This window comes from Solanum dulcamara, chromosome 8 (genome assembly GCF_947179165.1).
Source record: "Solanum dulcamara chromosome 8, daSolDulc1.2, whole genome shotgun sequence".
NCBI classification, from domain to species: domain Eukaryota; kingdom Viridiplantae; phylum Streptophyta; class Magnoliopsida; order Solanales; family Solanaceae; genus Solanum; species Solanum dulcamara.
The window spans coordinates 73,406,982-73,427,624 of record NC_077244.1 but is presented as its reverse complement, the minus strand read 5'-3'; the positions used below and the strand labels follow the sequence as shown (position 1 = coordinate 73,427,624).

Sequence of the window (20,643 nt, the reverse complement as noted above, 5' to 3'; positions counted from 1 at the left end):
ATGATTTTATCACTTCAGCCATTTTTGCTTTAAATGGTTGAAGTTAATAAAAAATTATTGAACTTCAGTCATGTAACTTGTCAAACCTAACTTCAAACAGTACATTAATGACAAAATGTACAAAACATTTAAAAAGAACAAATGACGGTATAAATACAGCCCGCCCGTGAAATTTCTACATTAAACATGTAATATTATAGTTTAGAGAAAATTATGGATCTAGGCAAAAGTTCCAACTTATTTATAAAAAAGAGCTATAATTTAAAAATATTATAATAAGGCACTATATGTTGGTTTTATAGGAAATTATATATTTATAATGATCCTCCTAAAATACATCCTATTTTCACTCCCATCAACCCTACTCTCTCTTTTTATTCATTCATGCTTCTCTCTTAATTCATTATATTCTTTCCCACTTATCTCTCCTTCGAGATTCTTTCTCTTCTTCTTTTTTTCAAAACAGAAAAAAATCATACAAAAAATTTTAATCAGAATCTCATTGAATCATGTAACTTCCTATTGGATATGTATTTATCGAGATTTATGTGGTAGGTAACCAACATTATCAGTAGTTGTATTTTGGTCAATGTCATTACGTTTTTTTCTTATCTTCCATTGTTGTATTCGACAATTGTTAATCTCTCTCTCATTTTTACTCTCTCTACCATTCCGGTCAAATTTGTAAGTGAACTTTCATTATTTTCGGTGGCCAAATCGTGATTTGGGGATGTAAGCAGTTGAGGTGATGAAGAATTAATAAAGGAAAAGTTAATGGTGAGTGGAGTTGTTAGTCGCCAATGACATTAGCACGTTCGACTGATTTCGAACGTTTTGTGGTGGTTTCAACAGTGGTTGGGATAACTTAAATTTTATTTTTGTATTTTTATTCGCACCATCATTTGTATGTTTTCGTAGTTTTGTATTTGTAGTTGATTGTATCATTTGTTTTTAAAAATAATTGATACAATTATTAAATACAAATACAATGTGTATTGTCAAGTGAATACAATATAATGTCTATTGTCAAAAAGATGAATACTATCACACATACAAACATGATACAATTGAATACAAATACAATAATTTTTATCAACTTATATACAAATAAAATCTTATTGTCAAACAAGTGAATACAAATCTGATATAACTAAATATAAATACAATAATTATTATCAATGATACAAATAAGATATAATTGAATAAAAATGTAATACAATGGTTATTGCCAACTGAATACAAATATAATGATTTTGTATTCAAATTTAAATAAATACAACATAATTGAAAAAGAACAGAGTTTTACAATAATAGAAAAGATAATTCATTGTTTCAAGCAATTAGTTAATTTGTATTTGCATTTTTTTCTTTGAACCCGTGAAAAATATAATAAATACAATCGTAGCAAACTAAAGTATAGCTACGAGTTGTAATTAGTGAAGCTGTAGATAAGGGATCCCATTTAAGGCCTACTGTTTGCGGTTTATGAAAATTTCCCTATAGTTTACCCTATTCGGGCTTTACTTTCGAACTATAAGGTTGAGTCCATCTGTTCAAGCTGTTTGGGCCTAATTTAAGAAATATCCCCAATCATAAAAGGGCCGGTGAAAATAACTGGGCCATGACAGCCTAATTATTGGGCTGGGTCTCCGCATATTACTAGTAATTTGGCCCATCACAACTAGGGTTCAATAAGTACCACATCATATTTAAGAGCTCTGTCTCTGAGGTTTCACATCGCTGCTAGGGTTTTAGCGATCGCCATATTCACTTCCGAGAGAGGAGAGAGAGAGTGAGTGTGAGAGAGAAATTCAGAGAAGATGAAGACAATTCTGTCATCGGAAACCATGGACATCCCCGACGGAATCACCATTAAGGTGAAGGCAAAGCAAATCGAAGTTGAGGGACCAAGGGGAAAACTTGTGAGAAACTTCAAGCATCTCAATCTCGATTTTCAGCTGATCAAGGATGAGGAAACTGGACAGAAGAAGTTGAAGGTTGACGCTTGGTTTGGATCTCGTAAGGCTACTGCTTCCATCCGTACCGCTCTTAGCCATGTTGGTAATCTTATCACTGGTGTTACCAAGGGTTACAGATACAAGATGCGTTTTGTGTATGCTCACTTTCCAATCAATGCCTCCATCACCGGAAGTAACAAGTCCATTGAGATCCGTAACTTCCTTGGCGAGAAGAGGGTAAACAAAATTTCTTCGTTATTTGTGTCTATTTTCTGAAGCTTTTTATACGAATGAAATGTATGCATTAGTTTGCTAACATGATCGTTAAATATGTGATCTGGACTTATGTTTTTTAATTTTCGTTTTTATTTTCTGTGGTTTATTGTGTTGAATGATATGATTCAATCCCGGTTAATTAGATTAGATACAAATTAGAGCTAAAAGTGATGCCCATACGATAGAAATGCATCAGTTTTATATAAATATCAGAGTTAATTTGTGATCCTTCTGTAGAGTTTTTTTTGTAGATTTTTGTTGTAACTTAGATTTTGTACAGTCTGAAATGTGAAATTAATTGGCTTTAGAATTACTGTTAGGCATATGTTTAGGAAAAGAAAATTTTAGAGTACTTGTGAAGAAAGGAATGTCAAGATTCTATTAATTTTCTGATTAAACTCTGACATTAATTTCATAGTTTTTTCGAACTACTTCAATTATTATTTTGTGGTTAAAGGTAATTGGAAAATGTTTGAAACGACAACTTTGCAATTAGTAACGTTGCTATGTTAACTGTAATGAAGAGTAGTTTTATTCTGGTAGGTTCAGAACTTTGAGATGTTGGCTTGAAATAGATATCAGCTAATGTAATTTATAAAGATGAGGTAAAAATTGGTTATTTACAAGATAAAGTGTTGTGATTGTCATAGCTTGTTTTATGTGTCCTAAGGAATTATGTTCCAAAATAAGTGAAACAACAAGCTTTAGTTGAAGCGATCCTATTTGGCTAGGTTCTGTCCCTATGTATGGCTATGGCCTTTGTATTCTTGACTGCTCATCAGCTATCCCATTTGCCGTAGTGCTAGGATATTAAATGGTTTTATGTGACTCTATCAGGTTAGGAAAGTGGACATGCTTGATGGAGTAACTGTTGTTCGATCTGAGAAGGTTAAGGATGAGCTTGTATTGGATGGAAATGACATTGAACTCGTCTCTCGTTCTGCAGCCCTCATTAACCAAGTAATCTTTATGTTCTATCTCCCAACATTGAACATTTAAAGTTTACATGCTATTAATATGAATTTGCATTGCTGAACTTTTCTATTTCGTTTTTGTTGTACAGAAATGCCATGTGAAGAACAAGGATATCCGGAAGTTTCTTGATGGTATCTATGTCAGTGAGAAGGGTCAAATTGTTCAAGAAGAATGAGTACTTTAGAAGTAGGCATATTGGTCATGACCCATATCCCAAATGCTCGTTTTACTATCTCTTTTAAGTTCTTATGGAGACCATATATTACAGACTTGTTTGAATTTCAGTTTTCTAGTTCTTGTTTTGGAATTTTGTTGACAAAGTTGCCTTGGTGGTTCTTTCAACTATCCCAAATGTTTCAGTTCTTGTTATCTGTGAGTCGGTATTGTTTGATTCTAAATTTTAAGGACATGATTCCAAGTTGCAACAATGTTATATATGATAGTTGTCGTGTTTGCATAACTTACAGTTTGAGGTTCAATATCAAGAATTTGGCAGCCATATCTTTTCTATTTTATGGTGCAGTGTGGTGGCCCTCTTGAATTTCTGTTGTTTCTAGCTAGTTTTACAATATCACAACTCACAAGAACTTAATCCACTGTGCATTGTCCAAATACCCTATATTCTTTAGCCAAGCGTTTTCCTAAACTTGTGCTAAAAATTTCATAAATGATGACTTGCTGTTTTTTCGACTTGTCAATGTGGTGAGTGTGATTATCTGAATATGCCATAATTGCAGAGCTTATAATATCTTTAGGAATTTTGTTGACAAGTTCTTTACAGACACTGTTATAAAGCTCATTAGACAAACGATTAGAGGTTTAGCACTCTCAGCTGTCAACACTTGTATCACTACTACACGTTTTCTCTAGGATGTCGAAATGTGTTGACATATATCGTGCTGCTATTTATTTAAAATATTGAAATTTATTTTCTATGTCCTCTGTCAACATTTACACAGCTACTTCACTTCTACAGATTTCACGATGTTCAAATATTGAAAATTATTTAACTATCGATGGTGTGGAAAGAACTAATGAGGTGCCACAAAACCTGAAAAATACAGTTTCGTCTATTTTAGAATTTTATTTACTTGTTTTCAATATACCCAAAAAAGATAGACAGATGGTAATAATGAGATAATTTGAAGAGAAGGGGAAAGTTCTAGGGGTCGTTAAGGTTATACCATTTAATTAACCAGAGAAAATTGTTTGGATGGTAAATGATCCTTATCTCTAAATCTAAGGTTGTGAAAGGTTTAAGAAAAGAGTAACCCTGGTTTAAAAAAAGAGACAGGATATCCCATCTTATTTTCAATATGATAGTATTTATCTCATATCCTAGTTGGTAGGGATGTTTAAAACTCGGTTAAACCAATAAATAAAATTACACTATTAACTTATCGATATTGGGTTAACGATTATATAAAAAAATATATTGGGTTATCAATTTTATTATTTTGGTTAATGATTGAATTGATAACCCAAACAAATATATGAAAATACTATTTTACTCGTAATTATATAACAAAGCCTTTAAGATTTACCAACTCTATTTTCTAAATTTTAGTATTGGTTTAGGCGTTAGACAACACAAACTAGCCTTTCTAGCTCTCTATTGCAGACATCTCTTTTCAATACAAACGGGTAGTAACTTCTGTTATTTTAATTTTAGATTTGCTTGTCACAAATATAGACAATTAATCTTGTTTGCGCAATTTATTGCATGAGTCTTTAAAAGGAATACAAACAATTCGATCGCTTAAATAAAAGTGATAAATGTGGAATTATGTTGCACTTATATTCTTGCTATTATTTCTAATTTATGAATATCATGTATATATGATTGTATAATCATTTTTTATTGGTTAAATTAAAAATCGAACCATAAAGATCAAAAATTGATTAATAAAAAATTGATAATAACTATCTTATTGATTTAATTTTTATTTTAGTATGTCCACAAATTAAAAACCGATAAATCGAATTGACAATACATAAAATCTAACGAACTAATTGATGTACACCCCTTACTATTGTATAAATTAGTCCAATGATAAAAATCTTAAAACTACAATTTCAAAATAATTTAATTTGCGACCATACGAACCCTTATTACTTTAAAACAGTTATTATTGGTGAATGAAGTATCCAGACACTTTATCATAAATAATTCCCAGTTAATAATTATTTAAAAGATTTAAATGGTGACGTATCATAGGCTATTTGTGTAAATCAGCCCTTTTGGTTGAGAAGGTCCATTTTGTCAAAGCCCAAATGATAAATTACGGGCCTAACCCATTAAGAACTAGGGCTTTGGTTTCCATTCTAACCCGTTGAGAACTAGGGCTTTATAAAGACCAAACGTTAGGGTTTTTATATTCCATTTCATCCAGCCGAGAGAGACAGTGAGAGAGAGAGAATCCGCGGCGGCGAGGATGGTGAAGTTTTTGAAGCCAAACAAAGCTGTTATCGTTCTTCAAGGCAAATATGCCGGCCGGAAAGCTGTGATCGTAAGGGCATTTGATGAAGGAACAAGGGACAGGCCATATGGCCATTGTTTGGTTGCAGGTATCTCCAAGTACCCGAAGAAGGTGATCCGCAAGGATTCAGCAAAGAAGCAGGCGAAGAAATCTCGTGTCAAGGCTTTCATCAAGCTCGTGAACTACAACCATATCATGCCAACTCGTTACACACTCGATGTGGATCTGAAGGATGTTGTCAATGTAGACGTTCTTCAGGCACGTGACAAGAAGGTTACTGCTGCTAAGGAGGCCAAGGCTAGGCTTGAGGAGAGATTCAAGACCGGGAAAAATCGCTGGTTCTTCACTAAGCTTAGGTTCTGAGCGAGGATTGAATCCGATTTTGATGAAATGGTAATATTCCCAGTATTAAAGAGTTTTGAAGGATATTGTTTTTGTTATCAAGATACTATTATGCTGTTTTTGTGTTTGCACTATTTTATTGATGGGTAATTCCTAGCTCTTCTTTCAGTTATCTTACAGTGTTATAATGGTATGTTTCTAATGTTTTTGACTAGCTTGATATTTATATCATCGAGTCTCTCTGATTGAATGCTGCTATATCTTTTATTGCTCTAATTTCTATGTTGCATTATTGCGCGTGGTTCTATATTGTTCAGATGCTGGTGTTCTAAGATTTACTCTTTTGAGTTTTCTTAGAAATGGATATGTTGTTTGGTAAGTTTGTTTTATTAACCTGTAGTGCAATAGATTATGGGAGTAAAATTCCCAAAGTAAATCAGCATAATGCTTCAAAGAAATAGCAGTGTGTTTTTTGCCTTGCTTACTCCCACACGTCTGGGCAGGGTCTGTCGAGGGTGGGAAGTACTCATACCTTACCTGTAGCTTTTTGAGGTTGAGAAATGTTTTAAACAGACCCTTAGGACACCTCATTATAATTAGTTGCAGCTAAAATGTATTTACAACATAAATTCTTTCAGTTTCAAAAAAAATGTATTAAGAACATAGCTGTTTTTACAAGTACCTCTGACATTTGGTAGTGATTACAAGTTAAAATAGTGGTTGTGTTGTGAGTTTGTTTGTTATTTTTCTTTGTGTATCAATTATTCTACCACGTGTTGTTTCTCTACTTGCTGGGTTTGACAAATTCGCTATATTAATAATTATTAATATTGTTCTTTGAGTCCATTCCCTTCATGCTCAAAACAATTTGTCTGCGTACATTCTACCCTCCCCAAGAAACAGCCGTCCTACCTTGGTAGGAGTAAGGTCTGCGTACATTCTACCCTCCCCAGACCCCATTTTGTGGGATTTCACTGGGTTGTTGTTGTTGTTGTTGTTGTTGTAAGGTAAATGTAGGATGATCAAATCCCAGTGTGTTGTGAGTGAGTTTGTTATTTTTCTTTGTGTATCAATTATTCTACCACGTGTTGTTTCTCTACTTGCTGGGTTTGACAAATTCGCTATATTAATAATTATTAATATTGTTCTTTGAGTCCATTCCCTTCATGCTCAAAACAATTTGTCTGCGTACATTCTACCCTCCCCAAGAAACAGCCGTCCTACCTTGGTAGGAGTAAGGTCTGCGTACATTCTACCCTCCCCAGACCCCATTTTGTGGGATTTCACTGGGTTGTTGTTGTTGTTGTTGTTGTAAGGTAAATGTAGGATGATCAAATCCCAGTTGTCAGAATGACCCGAGTCTAGACAAAGAGTGAACCTATTACATCAACTAAATGGTAGAAGATAGGCTGATTCCAGCATTAAAACCTTATTCACCCATAGCAATACAGATCATTTTTCCATTTCTCTTGGCCACCTCTGTCCTTTATCAAGGTCCTACCAATTTTTTTGGGCTAAATTTGTGTTTAATTTTTTCTTCTACGCATTTACCTTTTGGCAACTAATCATATATATTATACATGTATTATGAAACTCCATTGTGTATGTATATGGTGTCACATATTACTGGGTAAACTGGTGAGTGAAAACTCTTGAGTAGCCCTTATTGTTGTCGTCACACTTGTGGGCTCTCCTCTTCTTAATCTTCATCTGCATCATTTTTCTCACAGTTCAGAAGAGGTTTGACTATCATTTAATATTCCCTAGGCCTAGATAGGTCAAGTAGATTTTGTGGTGATCCTTTATACTCTTCCAATTTCTTTTGAAGTTTCTTTGTGAAAATAACATATGTTGTAGGTGTACTTGGTCTATATGTATATATTTAGCTGTTCCCTTTCACCCTTCCATGTCCTTAATTTAACTACTCTCTCTTTGAGTTTTATCAAATGGTTCCCTCTCTCTCACACATATTGTCATCTTTCAGACCCTTAATCTAATGTTTAAAAAATCTTAGTCACACTACTGTATAATATTTTCTCCACAAGTGCCTGTTTCTTTTATTTGCCGATGTCATGTGATGTCTGCATTTGGAATTGTGGATATGTATATAAATCAATTTGCCTGTTCAGCATTGCTGGCCGTCCAATAAATGGTGTTTGTATGCTTCTAGTTGCAAGAACTTGGTTTGTAAGATCTTTGCCAATGTCTAAAGAGGCTTATACCTTCTCTAGATGAGTCTCTACGAGTCCTGTTCCACCTTCTATATGCATGACTCATTAGGTGTTCTTTCTCACTAGTGTTTCGGCGTAACTTGTGAAAAGGCTGTTTTTTCTAAATATCCAAGAATTTATGCTATGTAGGACAAATTGTATATTCGAGTTGCCTACTGGTGTACCTAGCTATGTTTTATGCACCATTCTCACTCGGAGTGTAGAATACAATGTGATGAATAGGAACTATTTTCTGCTTGTTTAGTTGTTTAATACTTTGGCTCATTATTACCTTTACTACCAGTTGACGAGAACGTTGTATTCATTAAGGTGCTATTTATCTCTCCACTGACTTAGAAAGCTCTATTTATCTCTCCACTGACTTAGAAAGCTTTAGTGTTTTTTTCGGTAGATAACTTCATTATATTGCCTCATAATTTGTTTCAATTGTTCGTACGTTGCTTATTTCAAATGTTCATATGTTGCCAGTGCATCATTTACAACCTAACTTGGTAAAGTCGAATCTTAAGTAACTCTATGTAGGTGGGCAATAGAGAATTTTGTTAGATTATGAGCAAACACATTTCATGTTTGAGGAATATATAAAATAATGATATATTTCATCAATCTTCTTATATCTTTGCAAGTGGTAGGTATTTTCCAGGATAACGCTGTCTTTTTTTGTAACATTTGTACCACATTCTGTGCCTATGATAAGATATGAATCCTTGACCAACCATTCTGTGAAGCTTGTTCCGAAGGGGCTTACATTGCTAGCGTTTCAATGGTTATGGCCTAACCTATAAATTGAGTATTGAATAAGAGTGCTAAGGGCATGAAGCTACTTTTGACTACTTGACTTGCATACCTACCCTTACGTATGATGGAAATATTATTATGGCACAATACATGCCTTTTCCTCCTCCATTTGTAAACCTGCATTTGTTAAAACAACACTATCTTATGCCATAATAATATTTCCATATTCATGTAAATCAAATAAAATTTTATTATAGCATTAGGTTTGTACATATCACCATAAAAGCTTAATAAATTTCTAGCTTTCCGCATATGCCGCAAAAGAGAAACATTAACCTTAATGTTTAGTAGAATCAGGGTACTAGCATATATATGTGGAAATAATTCCTTCCACCATATTATGAAATCAATATTTTTATCTATATTCGACCAGTTGATAGGAACTAACTTCCATATCAAATTAATGGATAAATAAAATATACAATGGTAAGTTAGACCACTCGATATTCTAGAATTAAGTTTTTGATTTTTTTATTATTGCCATCAAATCAGTAATATAGAAAATTTCAGTTCTTTAACGAGTCATCTTGTGACATATTTGTGAGTGCTCTCTACATGTTTGTTAGTCTTCTCTCGTGAAATTTATGTCTCCAATTTTTTATTTTCAAATGAAGCATAATATCAAAAGATCTTATGTAACCTTACTCTTATTTTTATGGTACAAAGAAGTTGCGACAACCTTCCTTCTTTATTCAAAGTTGAAATTGATAATGTGAGTAAACTCACACCAATGGAGTTAGAAGGGAGTAGTAAGCACTGTATAATAATCCCATATTATTTATCTTCTTATACCAATTATTTTTATTATATTTACATATAATAACATAAATTATTAGCATGTGAGCCAAATAACGTAAAAAGGCCTGACGTTCGCACAATGACACATTCAAATTATATAAAGTACAGATACATGCCAGAGTTCTTTCAACTTAGTTAAATTGTCCTTTTTTTCTATTTTTAAGATGAATATATTTTAATAAATATTGTGACAGTAACAACAAAAATATGCCAACACTAGATTGAAGATTAAATATTCAGCCAATCAACACATGTTATACAAAGACGTTAGCTTTTATGTACTATTAATTAAAATTTGTATTTTTTTACATCTTTGTTCGTTAATATCTCCAACAACAAAATAATCGAATGAAATCACACAACGTGCGGTCTGAAGAGGTAAAGTGTCCGCAAACCTTATTACTATCAAGGTAGAACGATTATTTTCGAGAGACCTCAGCTCAATATCTCCAAATATATCAAAATTATTAGTTATTTTAACATTTACTTCTTTTTACTCCAACTGATGCATTCTTTTTTTTTTTTTAATAAGAACACATTAAGGAAAAAAACTCTAATTCATTCAACTTTTTATCACATAAGTTTTACTTTGATGTAATGATTTAAGTAATTAAATCACAAATAAATAAACATTTTTTTTCTTCAAAAATTCAAAAGCTGTAATCTGGTTTACTAAATAATTTACTCCTTAAACCCCCAAATAACCCCCCCTTTTTAGCACTCCCTTTATCTACCACAGAATTATTATTACTACTAATTTCTTCTTTGTCTTCTTCATCTTCATCTCCTTCTTCAACAAAAGCTGGATGAGTCAAAATGCTCTTCAGCAATTGAGTTCCTCTCAGAGCATTCGTTAATGGCAAATGCCCTTCTGGTGTATCATTCTTCAATTCCCAAATGAATTCATTCGGAAAAGCTCTGTAATTGTACTGATCTACTTCCTCGATTTCCAGTTTCTTCATCCATCCAACTTTGATGAAGAAATTCGTGAAATCTCTGTCCACTTTGGTGTTCCATATCTTCTTCTGAACGCTGTACCCGAATTTGTTGTCGCTGTATTTTCTCCATAGCGAATCGATTTCTTTGAGGTCAGATTCTGAGATGAATTGAACCTCGGAGAAGAAGACGTATCCTCGTTTAATTGCTGCTTCTCCGGCTAAAGCTATGAGTAAACGGCGAGTTTCCTCGTCGGCTTCCCGGAATTTTTGGGAAGATAAGTGTTGTTCGAGGACATCGAAGGGGGTGGTAGTGGTGGTGGTGGTGGTGGTGGTGGTAGGGGTAGTTGAGGAAACAGAGAAAGTTATGAGATTATGAATGGAGAATGAAGTTGAAGAGGAGGGGTTTTTGGTAATTGTTGGCTTGAGGAAAAAAGAAGAAGAAGAGGAAGAAAAAGAGCAATCTATAGAATGCCTTCTCCTTAGTGTCTGATGAATGGAGTTGAATGAATTAGTTGCCATTTGCTTAGTAGTGAAGAAATAAAGATAGCTTTTTGAATTCTTGAAAAAAAATTGTGGAACATTTTGGTTAAGATATAAGAAGGGTAGGGGTGGGGTCGGGGGTAGACGGGGGGGGGGGGGGTGGATGAGATAAGAAATGAGTGAGAGTGAAAGAAAGATGTCATCAAAGGAAATATAGTGCTTGAATGAGATTGGCTAGATATGGGTGAGTTTGGATACTCTCTATCAATATCTTCTATCTCTATGGGCCAAAAATAAAATAAAATAAAATACAATACAAAGTTGTTTAATTAACATTTTGATCCCTTCTTTCTATTTCAATTCTAAATTTGTGGCATCAAAAAGTTTTCTACAAATTGTTCATTGTGTTTTTTTGGTGGTTGTTGTCGAGTAAGGAAATTGGTAGCCCACCATTAAATGTGAAGTAGCTACCCCTCCTTTGTATTTTATAAATTGTGATTATGAGTAAGTTAGAATTTTGTTGTGGTCTACCACTAATTTTGAAGCAAAGTTTATAAGTTTCCAAAGCTATTTTGGAGTAACATTAGTAAGAATGGTATTTTTGAGCAATTTTATTAGTTAAGGGCAAATTTGAATCAAGAATGTAATACCAAAGGTATTTTTGAGCAAAAACCGTAACGAAAGATAAAACTGACCTATTTTAAATAATTTATTTGATTCCTTTTCCTTTAAATTGTGATTATGAGTAAGTCGAATTTTTGGTGTGTTCTACCACTAATTTGAACTTAACTTTTATAAAACATGTTTTTGCTAGAATAACATTTCAATCAGATTAAGTTTATAGCAAGCAAGCCCTTATAGCTCAGTGGTAGAGCGTCAGTCTTGTAAACTGAAGGTCCGTAGTTCGATCCTGCGTGAGGGCATTTTTTAAACATAATATATATTTTGCTGTCCGTAGTCCTTAGTGTTTTCTATATTCAATGTTTCTTGTCCACACCTACTTCTACTCATTTGCTTAGCTAAAACAAAAGTTTGATTTAGTGATTGTACTGTATTCTTATCATTATTTAAATACCAATTTGGCCTAATTATTTACCATTCCTTGGCCAAATTTCCAAGATGTGATGATTTTGTTCAATTTAATGGACTCTTGATATTCAAATTTGATTTATCATATGCTAATATAATTAATTTATGCTTTTGGTGGTTTGTCATGTCAAAAACTGAAGAGTCTGTCAAAAATCTAACATGAAAAGAGTTGACCCAAGAATTTATGCTTTTAGTGGTTTGTATCTTGTACTTAACATTTCTACCTTTAGTTCTTTGTTTGCTCAACAATTATTAATTTCAACAAGTGAAAAGTTGTGTTCTTTTGGAGTTTATGTGATGAAATAAAAATTCAAGATTCTCTCTTTTTTTCCCCATATGTATTAGACTATAAACTTTCCGAAATATGGGTAACCAACTCTGTTTGAGGTCAAACTTTTTATGTCCATAGTGATGACCTATTAAATGATACACCTTATTTTTGAAAGATGGATGTTGTTTTTTTAGAGTTTATGTGTCACTTTCAACTATTCCTTCCCTTTAAACAATTCAGTTTCAGTGGTCATTATGAAGAGGAACCAATCATGGCAATCACAGAATAAACTTTATTCTTCCAAACCAACAAATTCCATACAGGATCAAAATGTTGAGTACTCAAGAAATAGCATCTCAATGAAGCCTCAAATTCCAGCTGCATATTTTCACATAGATATGCAGGCGAACTGAGTTACTTCACTTGTACAGTTCCTTGAATCTTCTGCAAGCTTCTATGACGTTCTCCCTATGTCCAAAAGCACTTACTCTGACGAAACCTTCACCACCAGGTCCAAAACCGCTGCCTGGAGTAGTAACGACATGAGTCTTTTCAAGTATCTCGCTGAAAACCTCCCATGAGCTTCGTTCAGGGAAGTGCACCCACACATAGGGTGCATTTTTACCTCCATACACCTTGTAACCTAGAGAGTTAAATGTATCCATTATGATTTGTGTGTTTTCTTTATAGTAACCAACCACGTCCATCATGGCCTGAAATGCAAAGTTTGACACACGTTCAAAGTGATGTTCTTTATGATTAAGAGAATAGGGAGATGAGAAAATGATGAAACTGACCTTGAAACCATCAGGTGAAAGGCAAGCCAGACCGCCAGCTTGAGCAATGTTGGATGCACCATTGAAGCTTGTACAAACAATGCGATTGAAGTCTTTTGCTACAGGAAATCCATCAGAATATAAGAGTGCTTTGGGAATTGCAGTCCACCCTAAACGAACTCCAGTGAACCCAGCATACTTTGAAAACGATGAAACCTCAATGGCAACCTGCAAGTCCAGTACAATATGCTTGCTGAATCACATGGAACAATCCATTCATAATGTAAGAATCATGCAATTAACTCTCTATACCAAGGGTAATGAGAAAAAGCAGCACAAACAAAAGTCGAATGAAAATCCTACAACTCTATAAGAAGCAGCTCTGAAACTTCCTACTAAAAGACTACTGCTGAGCAGGGAGGATCAGAAGAAAGTCCCACGAATTAACAAAGGGGTAAAAAGAACTTGGATTGAATAGACTTGAGATAACCATACTACAGACTGACATTGAAAGAGCAGGGGAAGAAGATGAGTTAAACTACCATGAGCTCTAGTCAATCATGGCAAAAGAAAAGTAAGGAGCAGGAGGTGAATTAAACAGAATGGTCCCAACGAAATGCATGAATGATAATAAACCAGATAAAAGTCGATAGAATAGACTGCCCAGTCGCACATGTGAGAAAAAAAAAAGGTGTGAGAATAGCGCTACAAGATATAAAAGAGTTTCCCATAACCATGAAGATATGCATTCAGCCCATACTTTTGTCCAGCATTTAGCCCGTACTTGTTTATCATGATTATGATAAGCTAACCGATGGAAACCAGGATGAGGTTTTTGCTGTTTGCCCATTCTACTTTTTCAGTTTTCTGTCCTTTCTGAAGCAAGTCAAGTGGTTGGTGATGAAAACTTTCCAGATTATATTTAGTCTGGTAATAGGAGAGGAAACTAGACATGCAAAGACTAGAAAGAATAGCCGAAAGGAAACTAGATATGCAAAGACTAGAATGAATAGCCGTAATATTCCACTACATTTTCGGACACCCTAGTATGTTATTCGCAAACAATATTGAGTCAATTGACAAAACTAGTGCGGGTGCTAACCAAAAGGTTGAACTATGAAGAGTACTCCAAATGCATTGGTCGATGGATGTAAAACTATGATGATTGAAGGTACTTTTTGAGAAAAAAACAATAAAACTAATTGAGGTCCATGATGACAGAAGGTATTTAAAGAGAACAAGGCACGAAAAGAAGTGTAGAAAGACCCAAAATCCTTCTGATCCATCATCCATGTAAATTTAGCGGAAATTTGGGTACAATGTGAGCAAAAGTATGTATAGACAGCACCGACTAGTTTGGAATTGTGCTTAGTCATGAAGGTAAGCATACATTTAGGCCAATTTACTAGGAGTTTTTTTAGTTTGTTTCGAGATTTGTGTACAACAACAACAACCCAGTGGAATCCCACAACGTGGGGTGTGGGGAGGTAAAGTGTACGCAGACCTTACTCCTACCAAGGTAGGAGGGCTGTTTCGAGATTTGTGTCTCAATAGGAAATATAGAGAACTTCTACTCTTTGAGAAACACATACTATTAAATACTAGAATGAAATAGGTCCAAATAGAGTGAAATGAATAGTGAGAATGCATATGCCGACTCTTAGTAGCTTGGAATTGAGGTATGGTTGTAATGGGATTCAAAAGAGTAATGGAAGTAGATGGATCTTTGTAGTAGCAAAGTATCAATAAGTAACTGCTAACAAAGTGATACACAGACATTATGAGTTTGTTATCTACAATATACTGTTTCATGCTACAGGGTTTGACCAAATGATAGTAGAAGCTTTCACTGGAAAACAACGTAAAGCTTAATGTTGACCAAATAACATGATCTGGACTTACCTCTTTGGCTCCAGGAATCTCAAAGATGGACTTTGGACTATCATCACATATATACATAGCATATGCAGAATCATAAATAAGGATTGAGCCATTGTCTTTAGCAAATTGCACCAATTTAGTCAGCTGCTCCCTTGATGCCGCCGAACCAGTTGGATTATTAGGCGAACAGAAAAATATAATGTCTGTCCGAGGAACACTGGATAAATCAGGAAAGAACCCATTTTCTGGAGTACATCTCATGTATGCAATATTCCCATACTTCTCCACATCCTTCTGAAACTGACCAGTTTGACCCATAATAACACTCGAGTCCACATAAGCCTACATTAGAAACAACAATCAAGGCATACTTGAGATTCTTACAAACACCATCACATATGAAAGCCTTCCTCCAAGGCCTCGTAAGAAAACAAGGAGTAGTCCAACAGATAATAAAGAGACTACAACAACAACAACCCAGTGAAATCCCACAACGTGGGGTCTGGGGAGGGTAAAGTGTACGCAGACCTTACTCCTACCAACCTTGGTAGGACGGCTGTTTCCGAGAGACTCTCGGCTCAATAGAAGCATAAAAAAAGGTAAGATAAGGCTAAGAAGTTCAAAGCGATATGAGAAAGTAAATAACGAAAGCGACACAGATAATAACAGAAGTCAGAGCACAAGAAATTATAGTGCGCTAATGAGCCTACTAATACGGAAGAATAACAAGACTATGTACTAGCCTTCTACCCTAATATGGGTAGAACACTACACCAAATAAAAGGAAATGTGCAATTAGATGCAATAGTGATAATAACAAAAGATGTATCAATACCTTTACAGGAGTATAAAAATTAGTGCCAAGTTATAAAGTAGTACCATCACAATAATGTGAGAAATCATAAAGAAAAATAGACATGGCTAATCTAAAATGTGCAGGTATCCTGGATGGGCATCTGGCCGCCCTCGAACTCATCTTTTTCGTTTGTGTCATAATACTAATAGGGAAGAATAGAGGTAAAAGCCTGAAACATTTACCGGATATGATGGATCTTGCACAGCCATAGTCACATTAGACCCAAAAAGAACCTGCAATACAGTCAATAAATTCATAAACTGACAGTGAAAGACAGTGCAGTAATTTGAAAAGACCACTAAATGCAGGGAAAACCAGACCTGAAGTCGAGATATATCACTTTTGGCACCATCAGAAACAAAGATCTCATCTTCCTCTATTCCAACATTTGCATAATAGGTAGAAGCAATGGAGGCTCTAAGTTGCTGCTCATGCAGAAATAATCAATGTATTCTTAGAGTTATTCTGACAGTTGACTTTACACTTAAATGTTAAATCACAGATTAAATGCTACGAATGAAAAAAATGGCGACCAAAGAGAAATTTTCTCTTATAATCTTAAAATAAAGATCCAAAATAATGATGCTTGACAACACCTAAACATGAAACATTTCATTTCTCTTTTTCTTAAATTGGTAGGCAAACCAAGAAGTTGTTGACTAAAATGCTAATTACAAAGCAGTAACAGATTATTGCTGATCTAATATATGGAAATTCTTTTAAATGCTTCAGAAATACCAGCTGCACACCCTTTTAGACGTTATGAAAAAACAGAAGAGGAAAATTGTAACTTTATTGTATGGACAACTGGATAAAGAACATTGCAATTTATTTGAGGACAGAAAAGGACAAAATGAACAAAGAAATTGGCATAAATAGAGGAAATACAAACTATCAGATAATGCCAGAACCATTATTCTTGAAGCAAAAGAAGGAAGAGAAACAAGAATTGGACAATAAAGAATAGAGTTAATATCATATTACTGAAAAATATGAAGAGAGGGGGGCACTACTTACTTTTTCTCCTTGCTCAGCACCATAACCACTGTAACCATTTAATGTTGACAGTTCATGTGCTCTCTGAAATTAGCAAAGAAAACAAAATCAAGAACAGGAAGTAAGTTATCGACTAAGAGTTCAATAACCAGATTAGATTAAAAATACAAACTACTTGCCAAGTTGAATGGTAGTCTACGTACGCATATGCTGAAAACTATCAAAAGAAATATTTAGAAACATGTTCAGTATAAAACCAAATGTTACCAGTAACATGATTTTTGTTAATAATGCCATCATTGGTCAAGCAGAATAGGACACAAAAATACGGTGAACTTTGAAGTTTTGACTTGTAACAAAAAAAACTACAGCTTGATAGAGATAGCAATTGTATCATATTCTTTACAAAATTCACAAACAAGGTCATCAGCATTACCTTTGCCATGGCAGAAGTTATGAATTCAGGAATGGGCTCAGTAGTGTCACCAATTCCAAGGCTTATAATTTTAGCATCAGGGTGTTTCAACATGTGTGCAGATCTCCTTCTTGCGATCTAACTTCACCAAAGAGAGATTGTTTAGAACTTAACTCCTAGTAAGTAGCAGAGCAGTTACAAAATAAGGATGCTCTTTTAGGGTATTAATAGAAAGAATTGTCTTCTTTCCCCAGTTTCAGGATGGAAGCATAGAGAGGTGATGGCTGTATAAAACCAGCCATCCAATATTGAGCTAAAAAAAGCAAATAAGTTTGCTTCGGGTAACTAAATCTGCTCGTTGTCTCATCATATTTCCACATTACTGCTATCTCATCTAAATTAATATATATATTTCATGATCCCAAGAGCAATACCTCCCAACTTATTTCAAGCACTGTGTCCTACTTCTCTAATCTCCTACAGCTAATTCACTATAAGCAGCATTTTTTTTTATTGCAAAGTAGCTTAAAGAAAACAGATAAACAACAATCAAATTAATGAAAAAGGACCAGTTGAAATACGGACCTCAGGAAACAGATAACCAGCTTGAAGTTTAGCTAAGTTCTCATTGCGAGAGACCTTTGTCTTGAAAGCTTCAAGCAACACAAGAATTTCATTAGCACAGTCAAATCTCAAGAGCTTGCATACCTATTTGAATAAACAGATATAGGTGAGACTAATATTAACAGTTGTTTTCTTGTTGGCACTGTTAAAAGACAATAATTTTACAATTTTTGCATTTCAAAAAAACGTACACATAGCTGCCGTTTTGACTCTCCTAACTTTACTTTTGAAAATAACAATTTTCAAAAGTTCTAATTGATCCATATTGCACAGGCTCGCAGTCTACTATTCTCATTTTAACTTGGCAGATCAACAGAAGAATATCAAAAGATGTCATACAATTTGCACTGGATAAAAACATTAACATAAAGGCTTACAAGTTTTCTCCGTAGAGGGTGTTGCAACACATCTGACAACACCACTGGTTTTGCCTGGCATTGACACATTCTGATTCCTGAAAGAATTAATGCACACTTTTACATTAGCAAACACTGCATGCACCAAGAATAAAACTAGTCAGAATTAGCAAAGTATTTTTTTCCTGCGTTCTCATCAATGCATTTAGTCTTTATATACTACCAATGCAGATGAGATTCTCGGTCAGTTCATTCAAATCATCCTAGCACATCAATGCTATGACTGCGGGATACTTGGTTTAATATGGGAATATCAAGTCATGATATTAAATTATCATTCAACAAATTATAAAGAAGCAAATTCAAGAATCAGCACAAACCACAAAAAGGTCACCTGAATTAGGAAGAAGAAAAGAACCCAATAATCAGTACAAGTACATGGTTAAACCAGCAGGAAAAAGGACTACGTTTTCCCATGTATTTCCAAGAATAGAAATAACCAACCACACACTGTTACCTTCTTCCCCATGAAAATACAAAACGAAATCAGAATGTGGAAGCTATATTGAACTTTCCTTCTCTACTGTTCGTTCTAATGCTTAAAGATTGAATTTTTACCAGTAAACATAGACCAATAATGTCGAAAACTAAAGCAGATGATGAAGATTCAAATTAAAAATTAAAAATTAAACTAAAGCCGAATTAAGAAAATTAAAGAAAAACATGGGAAATTATTAAATTAGGTACCTGAAACGGATTTTGTTCTGACCCAAGAAAGTAGAAGTGGATGAAGAGATTGATGTAGAAAGAGTTTGCTGAATAGATGCCATTGGAGTTAGCTCAGTCGAGTAGAGCCGGAAACACAAAAGCTGCTTTTAAAACAACCCTAATCTTCCAGCCCTTTTGCTCCATTGAAACACGTTTTTTTTAAAAAAAATTATTTATTTAGCAACAATTTGTTAAGTAACCTAACCATCGCTTGAATATTTTATTTTAATTTATTGTTAGGATTTATTAAAATGTTCAAAAAATGTTCAAATTTGGTATGATACTATTCACATACTAAATTAGTGCAAATTTTAATATTGGATCGGAGATGGTCTGACAAGTGATCATATCTTTTTTTTATAGATAATTCAATGATGAAGTCAAGTTTTTCATTAAAAAATTTTAAAATACGAAGAAGTAAATATAAAATATCGAAAAAGAATCAATATCTATTATATATATATATATAATAATTTTAATTATATGTAAGTATCGGAAGAGATTCGAATAAACTCTTAAACTCTTACTAGCTCCATCCCAGCCAAAATTAACAAGTAATCAAGAAAAAGTTACATATTTACCAAAAAAAAAAAAAGAGTTACATAAAAAGTCAAAAATCAACTCGAGAGCATTGAGAGCATTTTGTGTAATTCACAAACAAATTTTCCAATAGATTTTATTAAACACCTTTAATATTTTCTGTTAAATTATTTTAACTGACTTCCTTAATAGAACAGAGCCCTTATAGCTCAGTGGTAGAGCGTCAGTCTTGTAAACTGAAGGTCCGTAGTTCGATCCTGCGTGAGGGCATTTTTTTTTTTTAATCTTGTTCATTCTCAAGGACCTTTTTATTTAGAAAAAAGGATCAAAAATATCCATCTATTTTCATTTGAAGCCAATTTTATCCCTGTTATTATTAAACTTAACAAATATGTCCCTCAATTGATGAAATCCCCCGGATCAAATAGAAACATTCAACTTCACTTAAAAATTACTCAATTTTCTCTTTTAATCCGATCTGATTAATAGCACTTTAGAATGCATAATAAGTGCATTTAGAGCCCGTTTGGATTGACATATAAGTTAAGTTATTTTCAGTTTTTTTTTTAATGTATGACTGATCAACTTAAAACTATTTTATACTTAAAATAAACCCAAAAAATCAATTGAATCTATTTTAGCTTAGCTTATCTAAAGTAGCTTATAAATTGCTTTAAATAAGCTAAGTCAAACAGACTCTTAATATCAAATTAAAAGTCACTATATCAATATCATATCATGATATTAAATTATCATTCAACAAATTATATCTCAACTTCAAACAAATAAAGACTA

General features: G+C 33.8%; 4 protein-coding genes and 2 non-coding genes across 6 annotated transcripts; 4 read left to right on the top strand and 2 right to left on the bottom strand.

The window, feature by feature from the left end:
- Positions 1–1,716: 1,716 nt before the first annotated feature.
- On the top strand, positions 1,717–3,669 carry LOC129900554 (60S ribosomal protein L9-1-like). The gene is made up of 3 exons (XM_055975551.1): positions 1,717–2,195; positions 3,072–3,194; positions 3,298–3,669. The coding sequence occupies exons 1-3, from the start codon at positions 1,821–1,823 to the stop codon at positions 3,382–3,384; spliced, it is 585 nt and encodes a 194-aa protein (XP_055831526.1). The 5' UTR covers positions 1,717–1,820; the 3' UTR covers positions 3,385–3,669.
- A 1,907-nt stretch (positions 3,670–5,576) lies between these two features.
- Positions 5,577–6,203, top strand: LOC129900596 (60S ribosomal protein L27). Its single transcript, XM_055975605.1, has one exon. It carries the CDS (start codon positions 5,645–5,647, stop codon positions 6,050–6,052), a length of 408 nt encoding a protein of 135 aa, XP_055831580.1. The 5' UTR covers positions 5,577–5,644; the 3' UTR covers positions 6,053–6,203.
- A 4,193-nt stretch (positions 6,204–10,396) lies between these two features.
- Positions 10,397–11,368, bottom strand: LOC129899305 (tetrapyrrole-binding protein, chloroplastic). The gene has a single exon (XM_055974225.1). It carries the CDS (start codon positions 11,313–11,315, stop codon positions 10,509–10,511), a length of 807 nt encoding a protein of 268 aa, XP_055830200.1. The 5' UTR covers positions 11,316–11,368; the 3' UTR covers positions 10,397–10,508.
- A 759-nt stretch (positions 11,369–12,127) lies between these two features.
- Positions 12,128–12,199, top strand: TRNAT-UGU (transfer RNA threonine (anticodon UGU)). The gene has a single exon. It is a non-coding gene; the product is annotated as a tRNA-Thr (tRNA).
- Positions 12,200–12,905: 706 nt separating this feature from the next.
- LOC129900478 (LL-diaminopimelate aminotransferase, chloroplastic) lies at positions 12,906–19,462 on the bottom strand. Its single transcript, XM_055975462.1, has 10 exons — positions 19,288–19,462; positions 18,562–18,638; positions 18,146–18,213; positions 17,582–17,698; positions 17,167–17,229; positions 16,470–16,574; positions 16,332–16,382; positions 15,315–15,635; positions 13,434–13,640; positions 12,906–13,349 (listed from the first exon to the last, which is right to left on the bottom strand). Exons 1-10 carry the CDS (start codon positions 19,368–19,370, stop codon positions 13,056–13,058), a joined length of 1,386 nt encoding a protein of 461 aa, XP_055831437.1. The 5' UTR covers positions 19,371–19,462; the 3' UTR covers positions 12,906–13,055.
- Positions 19,463–20,046: 584 nt separating this feature from the next.
- Positions 20,047–20,118, top strand: TRNAT-UGU (transfer RNA threonine (anticodon UGU)). Its single transcript has one exon. It is a non-coding gene; the product is annotated as a tRNA-Thr (tRNA).
- The last annotated feature ends 525 nt before the right edge of the window (positions 20,119–20,643 follow it).

Coding starts and splice junctions, on each gene's coding strand:
- LOC129900554 (XM_055975551.1), top strand. CDS start 1,821: ATGAAGACAATTCTGTCATCGGAAACCATGGACATCCCCGACGGAATC. Junction 2,196..3,071: donor ACTTCCTTGGCGAGAAGAGG/GTAAACAAAATT, acceptor TGACTCTATCAG/GTTAGGAAAGTGGACATGCT. Junction 3,195..3,297: donor CTGCAGCCCTCATTAACCAA/GTAATCTTTATG, acceptor TTTGTTGTACAG/AAATGCCATGTGAAGAACAA.
- LOC129899305 (XM_055974225.1), bottom strand. CDS start 11,315: ATGGCAACTAATTCATTCAACTCCATTCATCAGACACTAAGGAGAAGG.
- LOC129900478 (XM_055975462.1), bottom strand. CDS start 19,370: ATGGCATCTATTCAGCAAACTCTTTCTACATCAATCTCTTCATCCACT. Junction 15,636..16,331: donor TGCAAGATCCATCATATCCG/GTAAATGTTTCA, acceptor TTTCTAATGTAG/GCTTATGTGGACTCGAGTGT. Junction 13,350..13,433: donor TTTCACCTGATGGTTTCAAG/GTCAGTTTCATC, acceptor TTTGCATTTCAG/GCCATGATGGACGTGGTTGG.
- LOC129900596 (XM_055975605.1), top strand. CDS start 5,645: ATGGTGAAGTTTTTGAAGCCAAACAAAGCTGTTATCGTTCTTCAAGGC.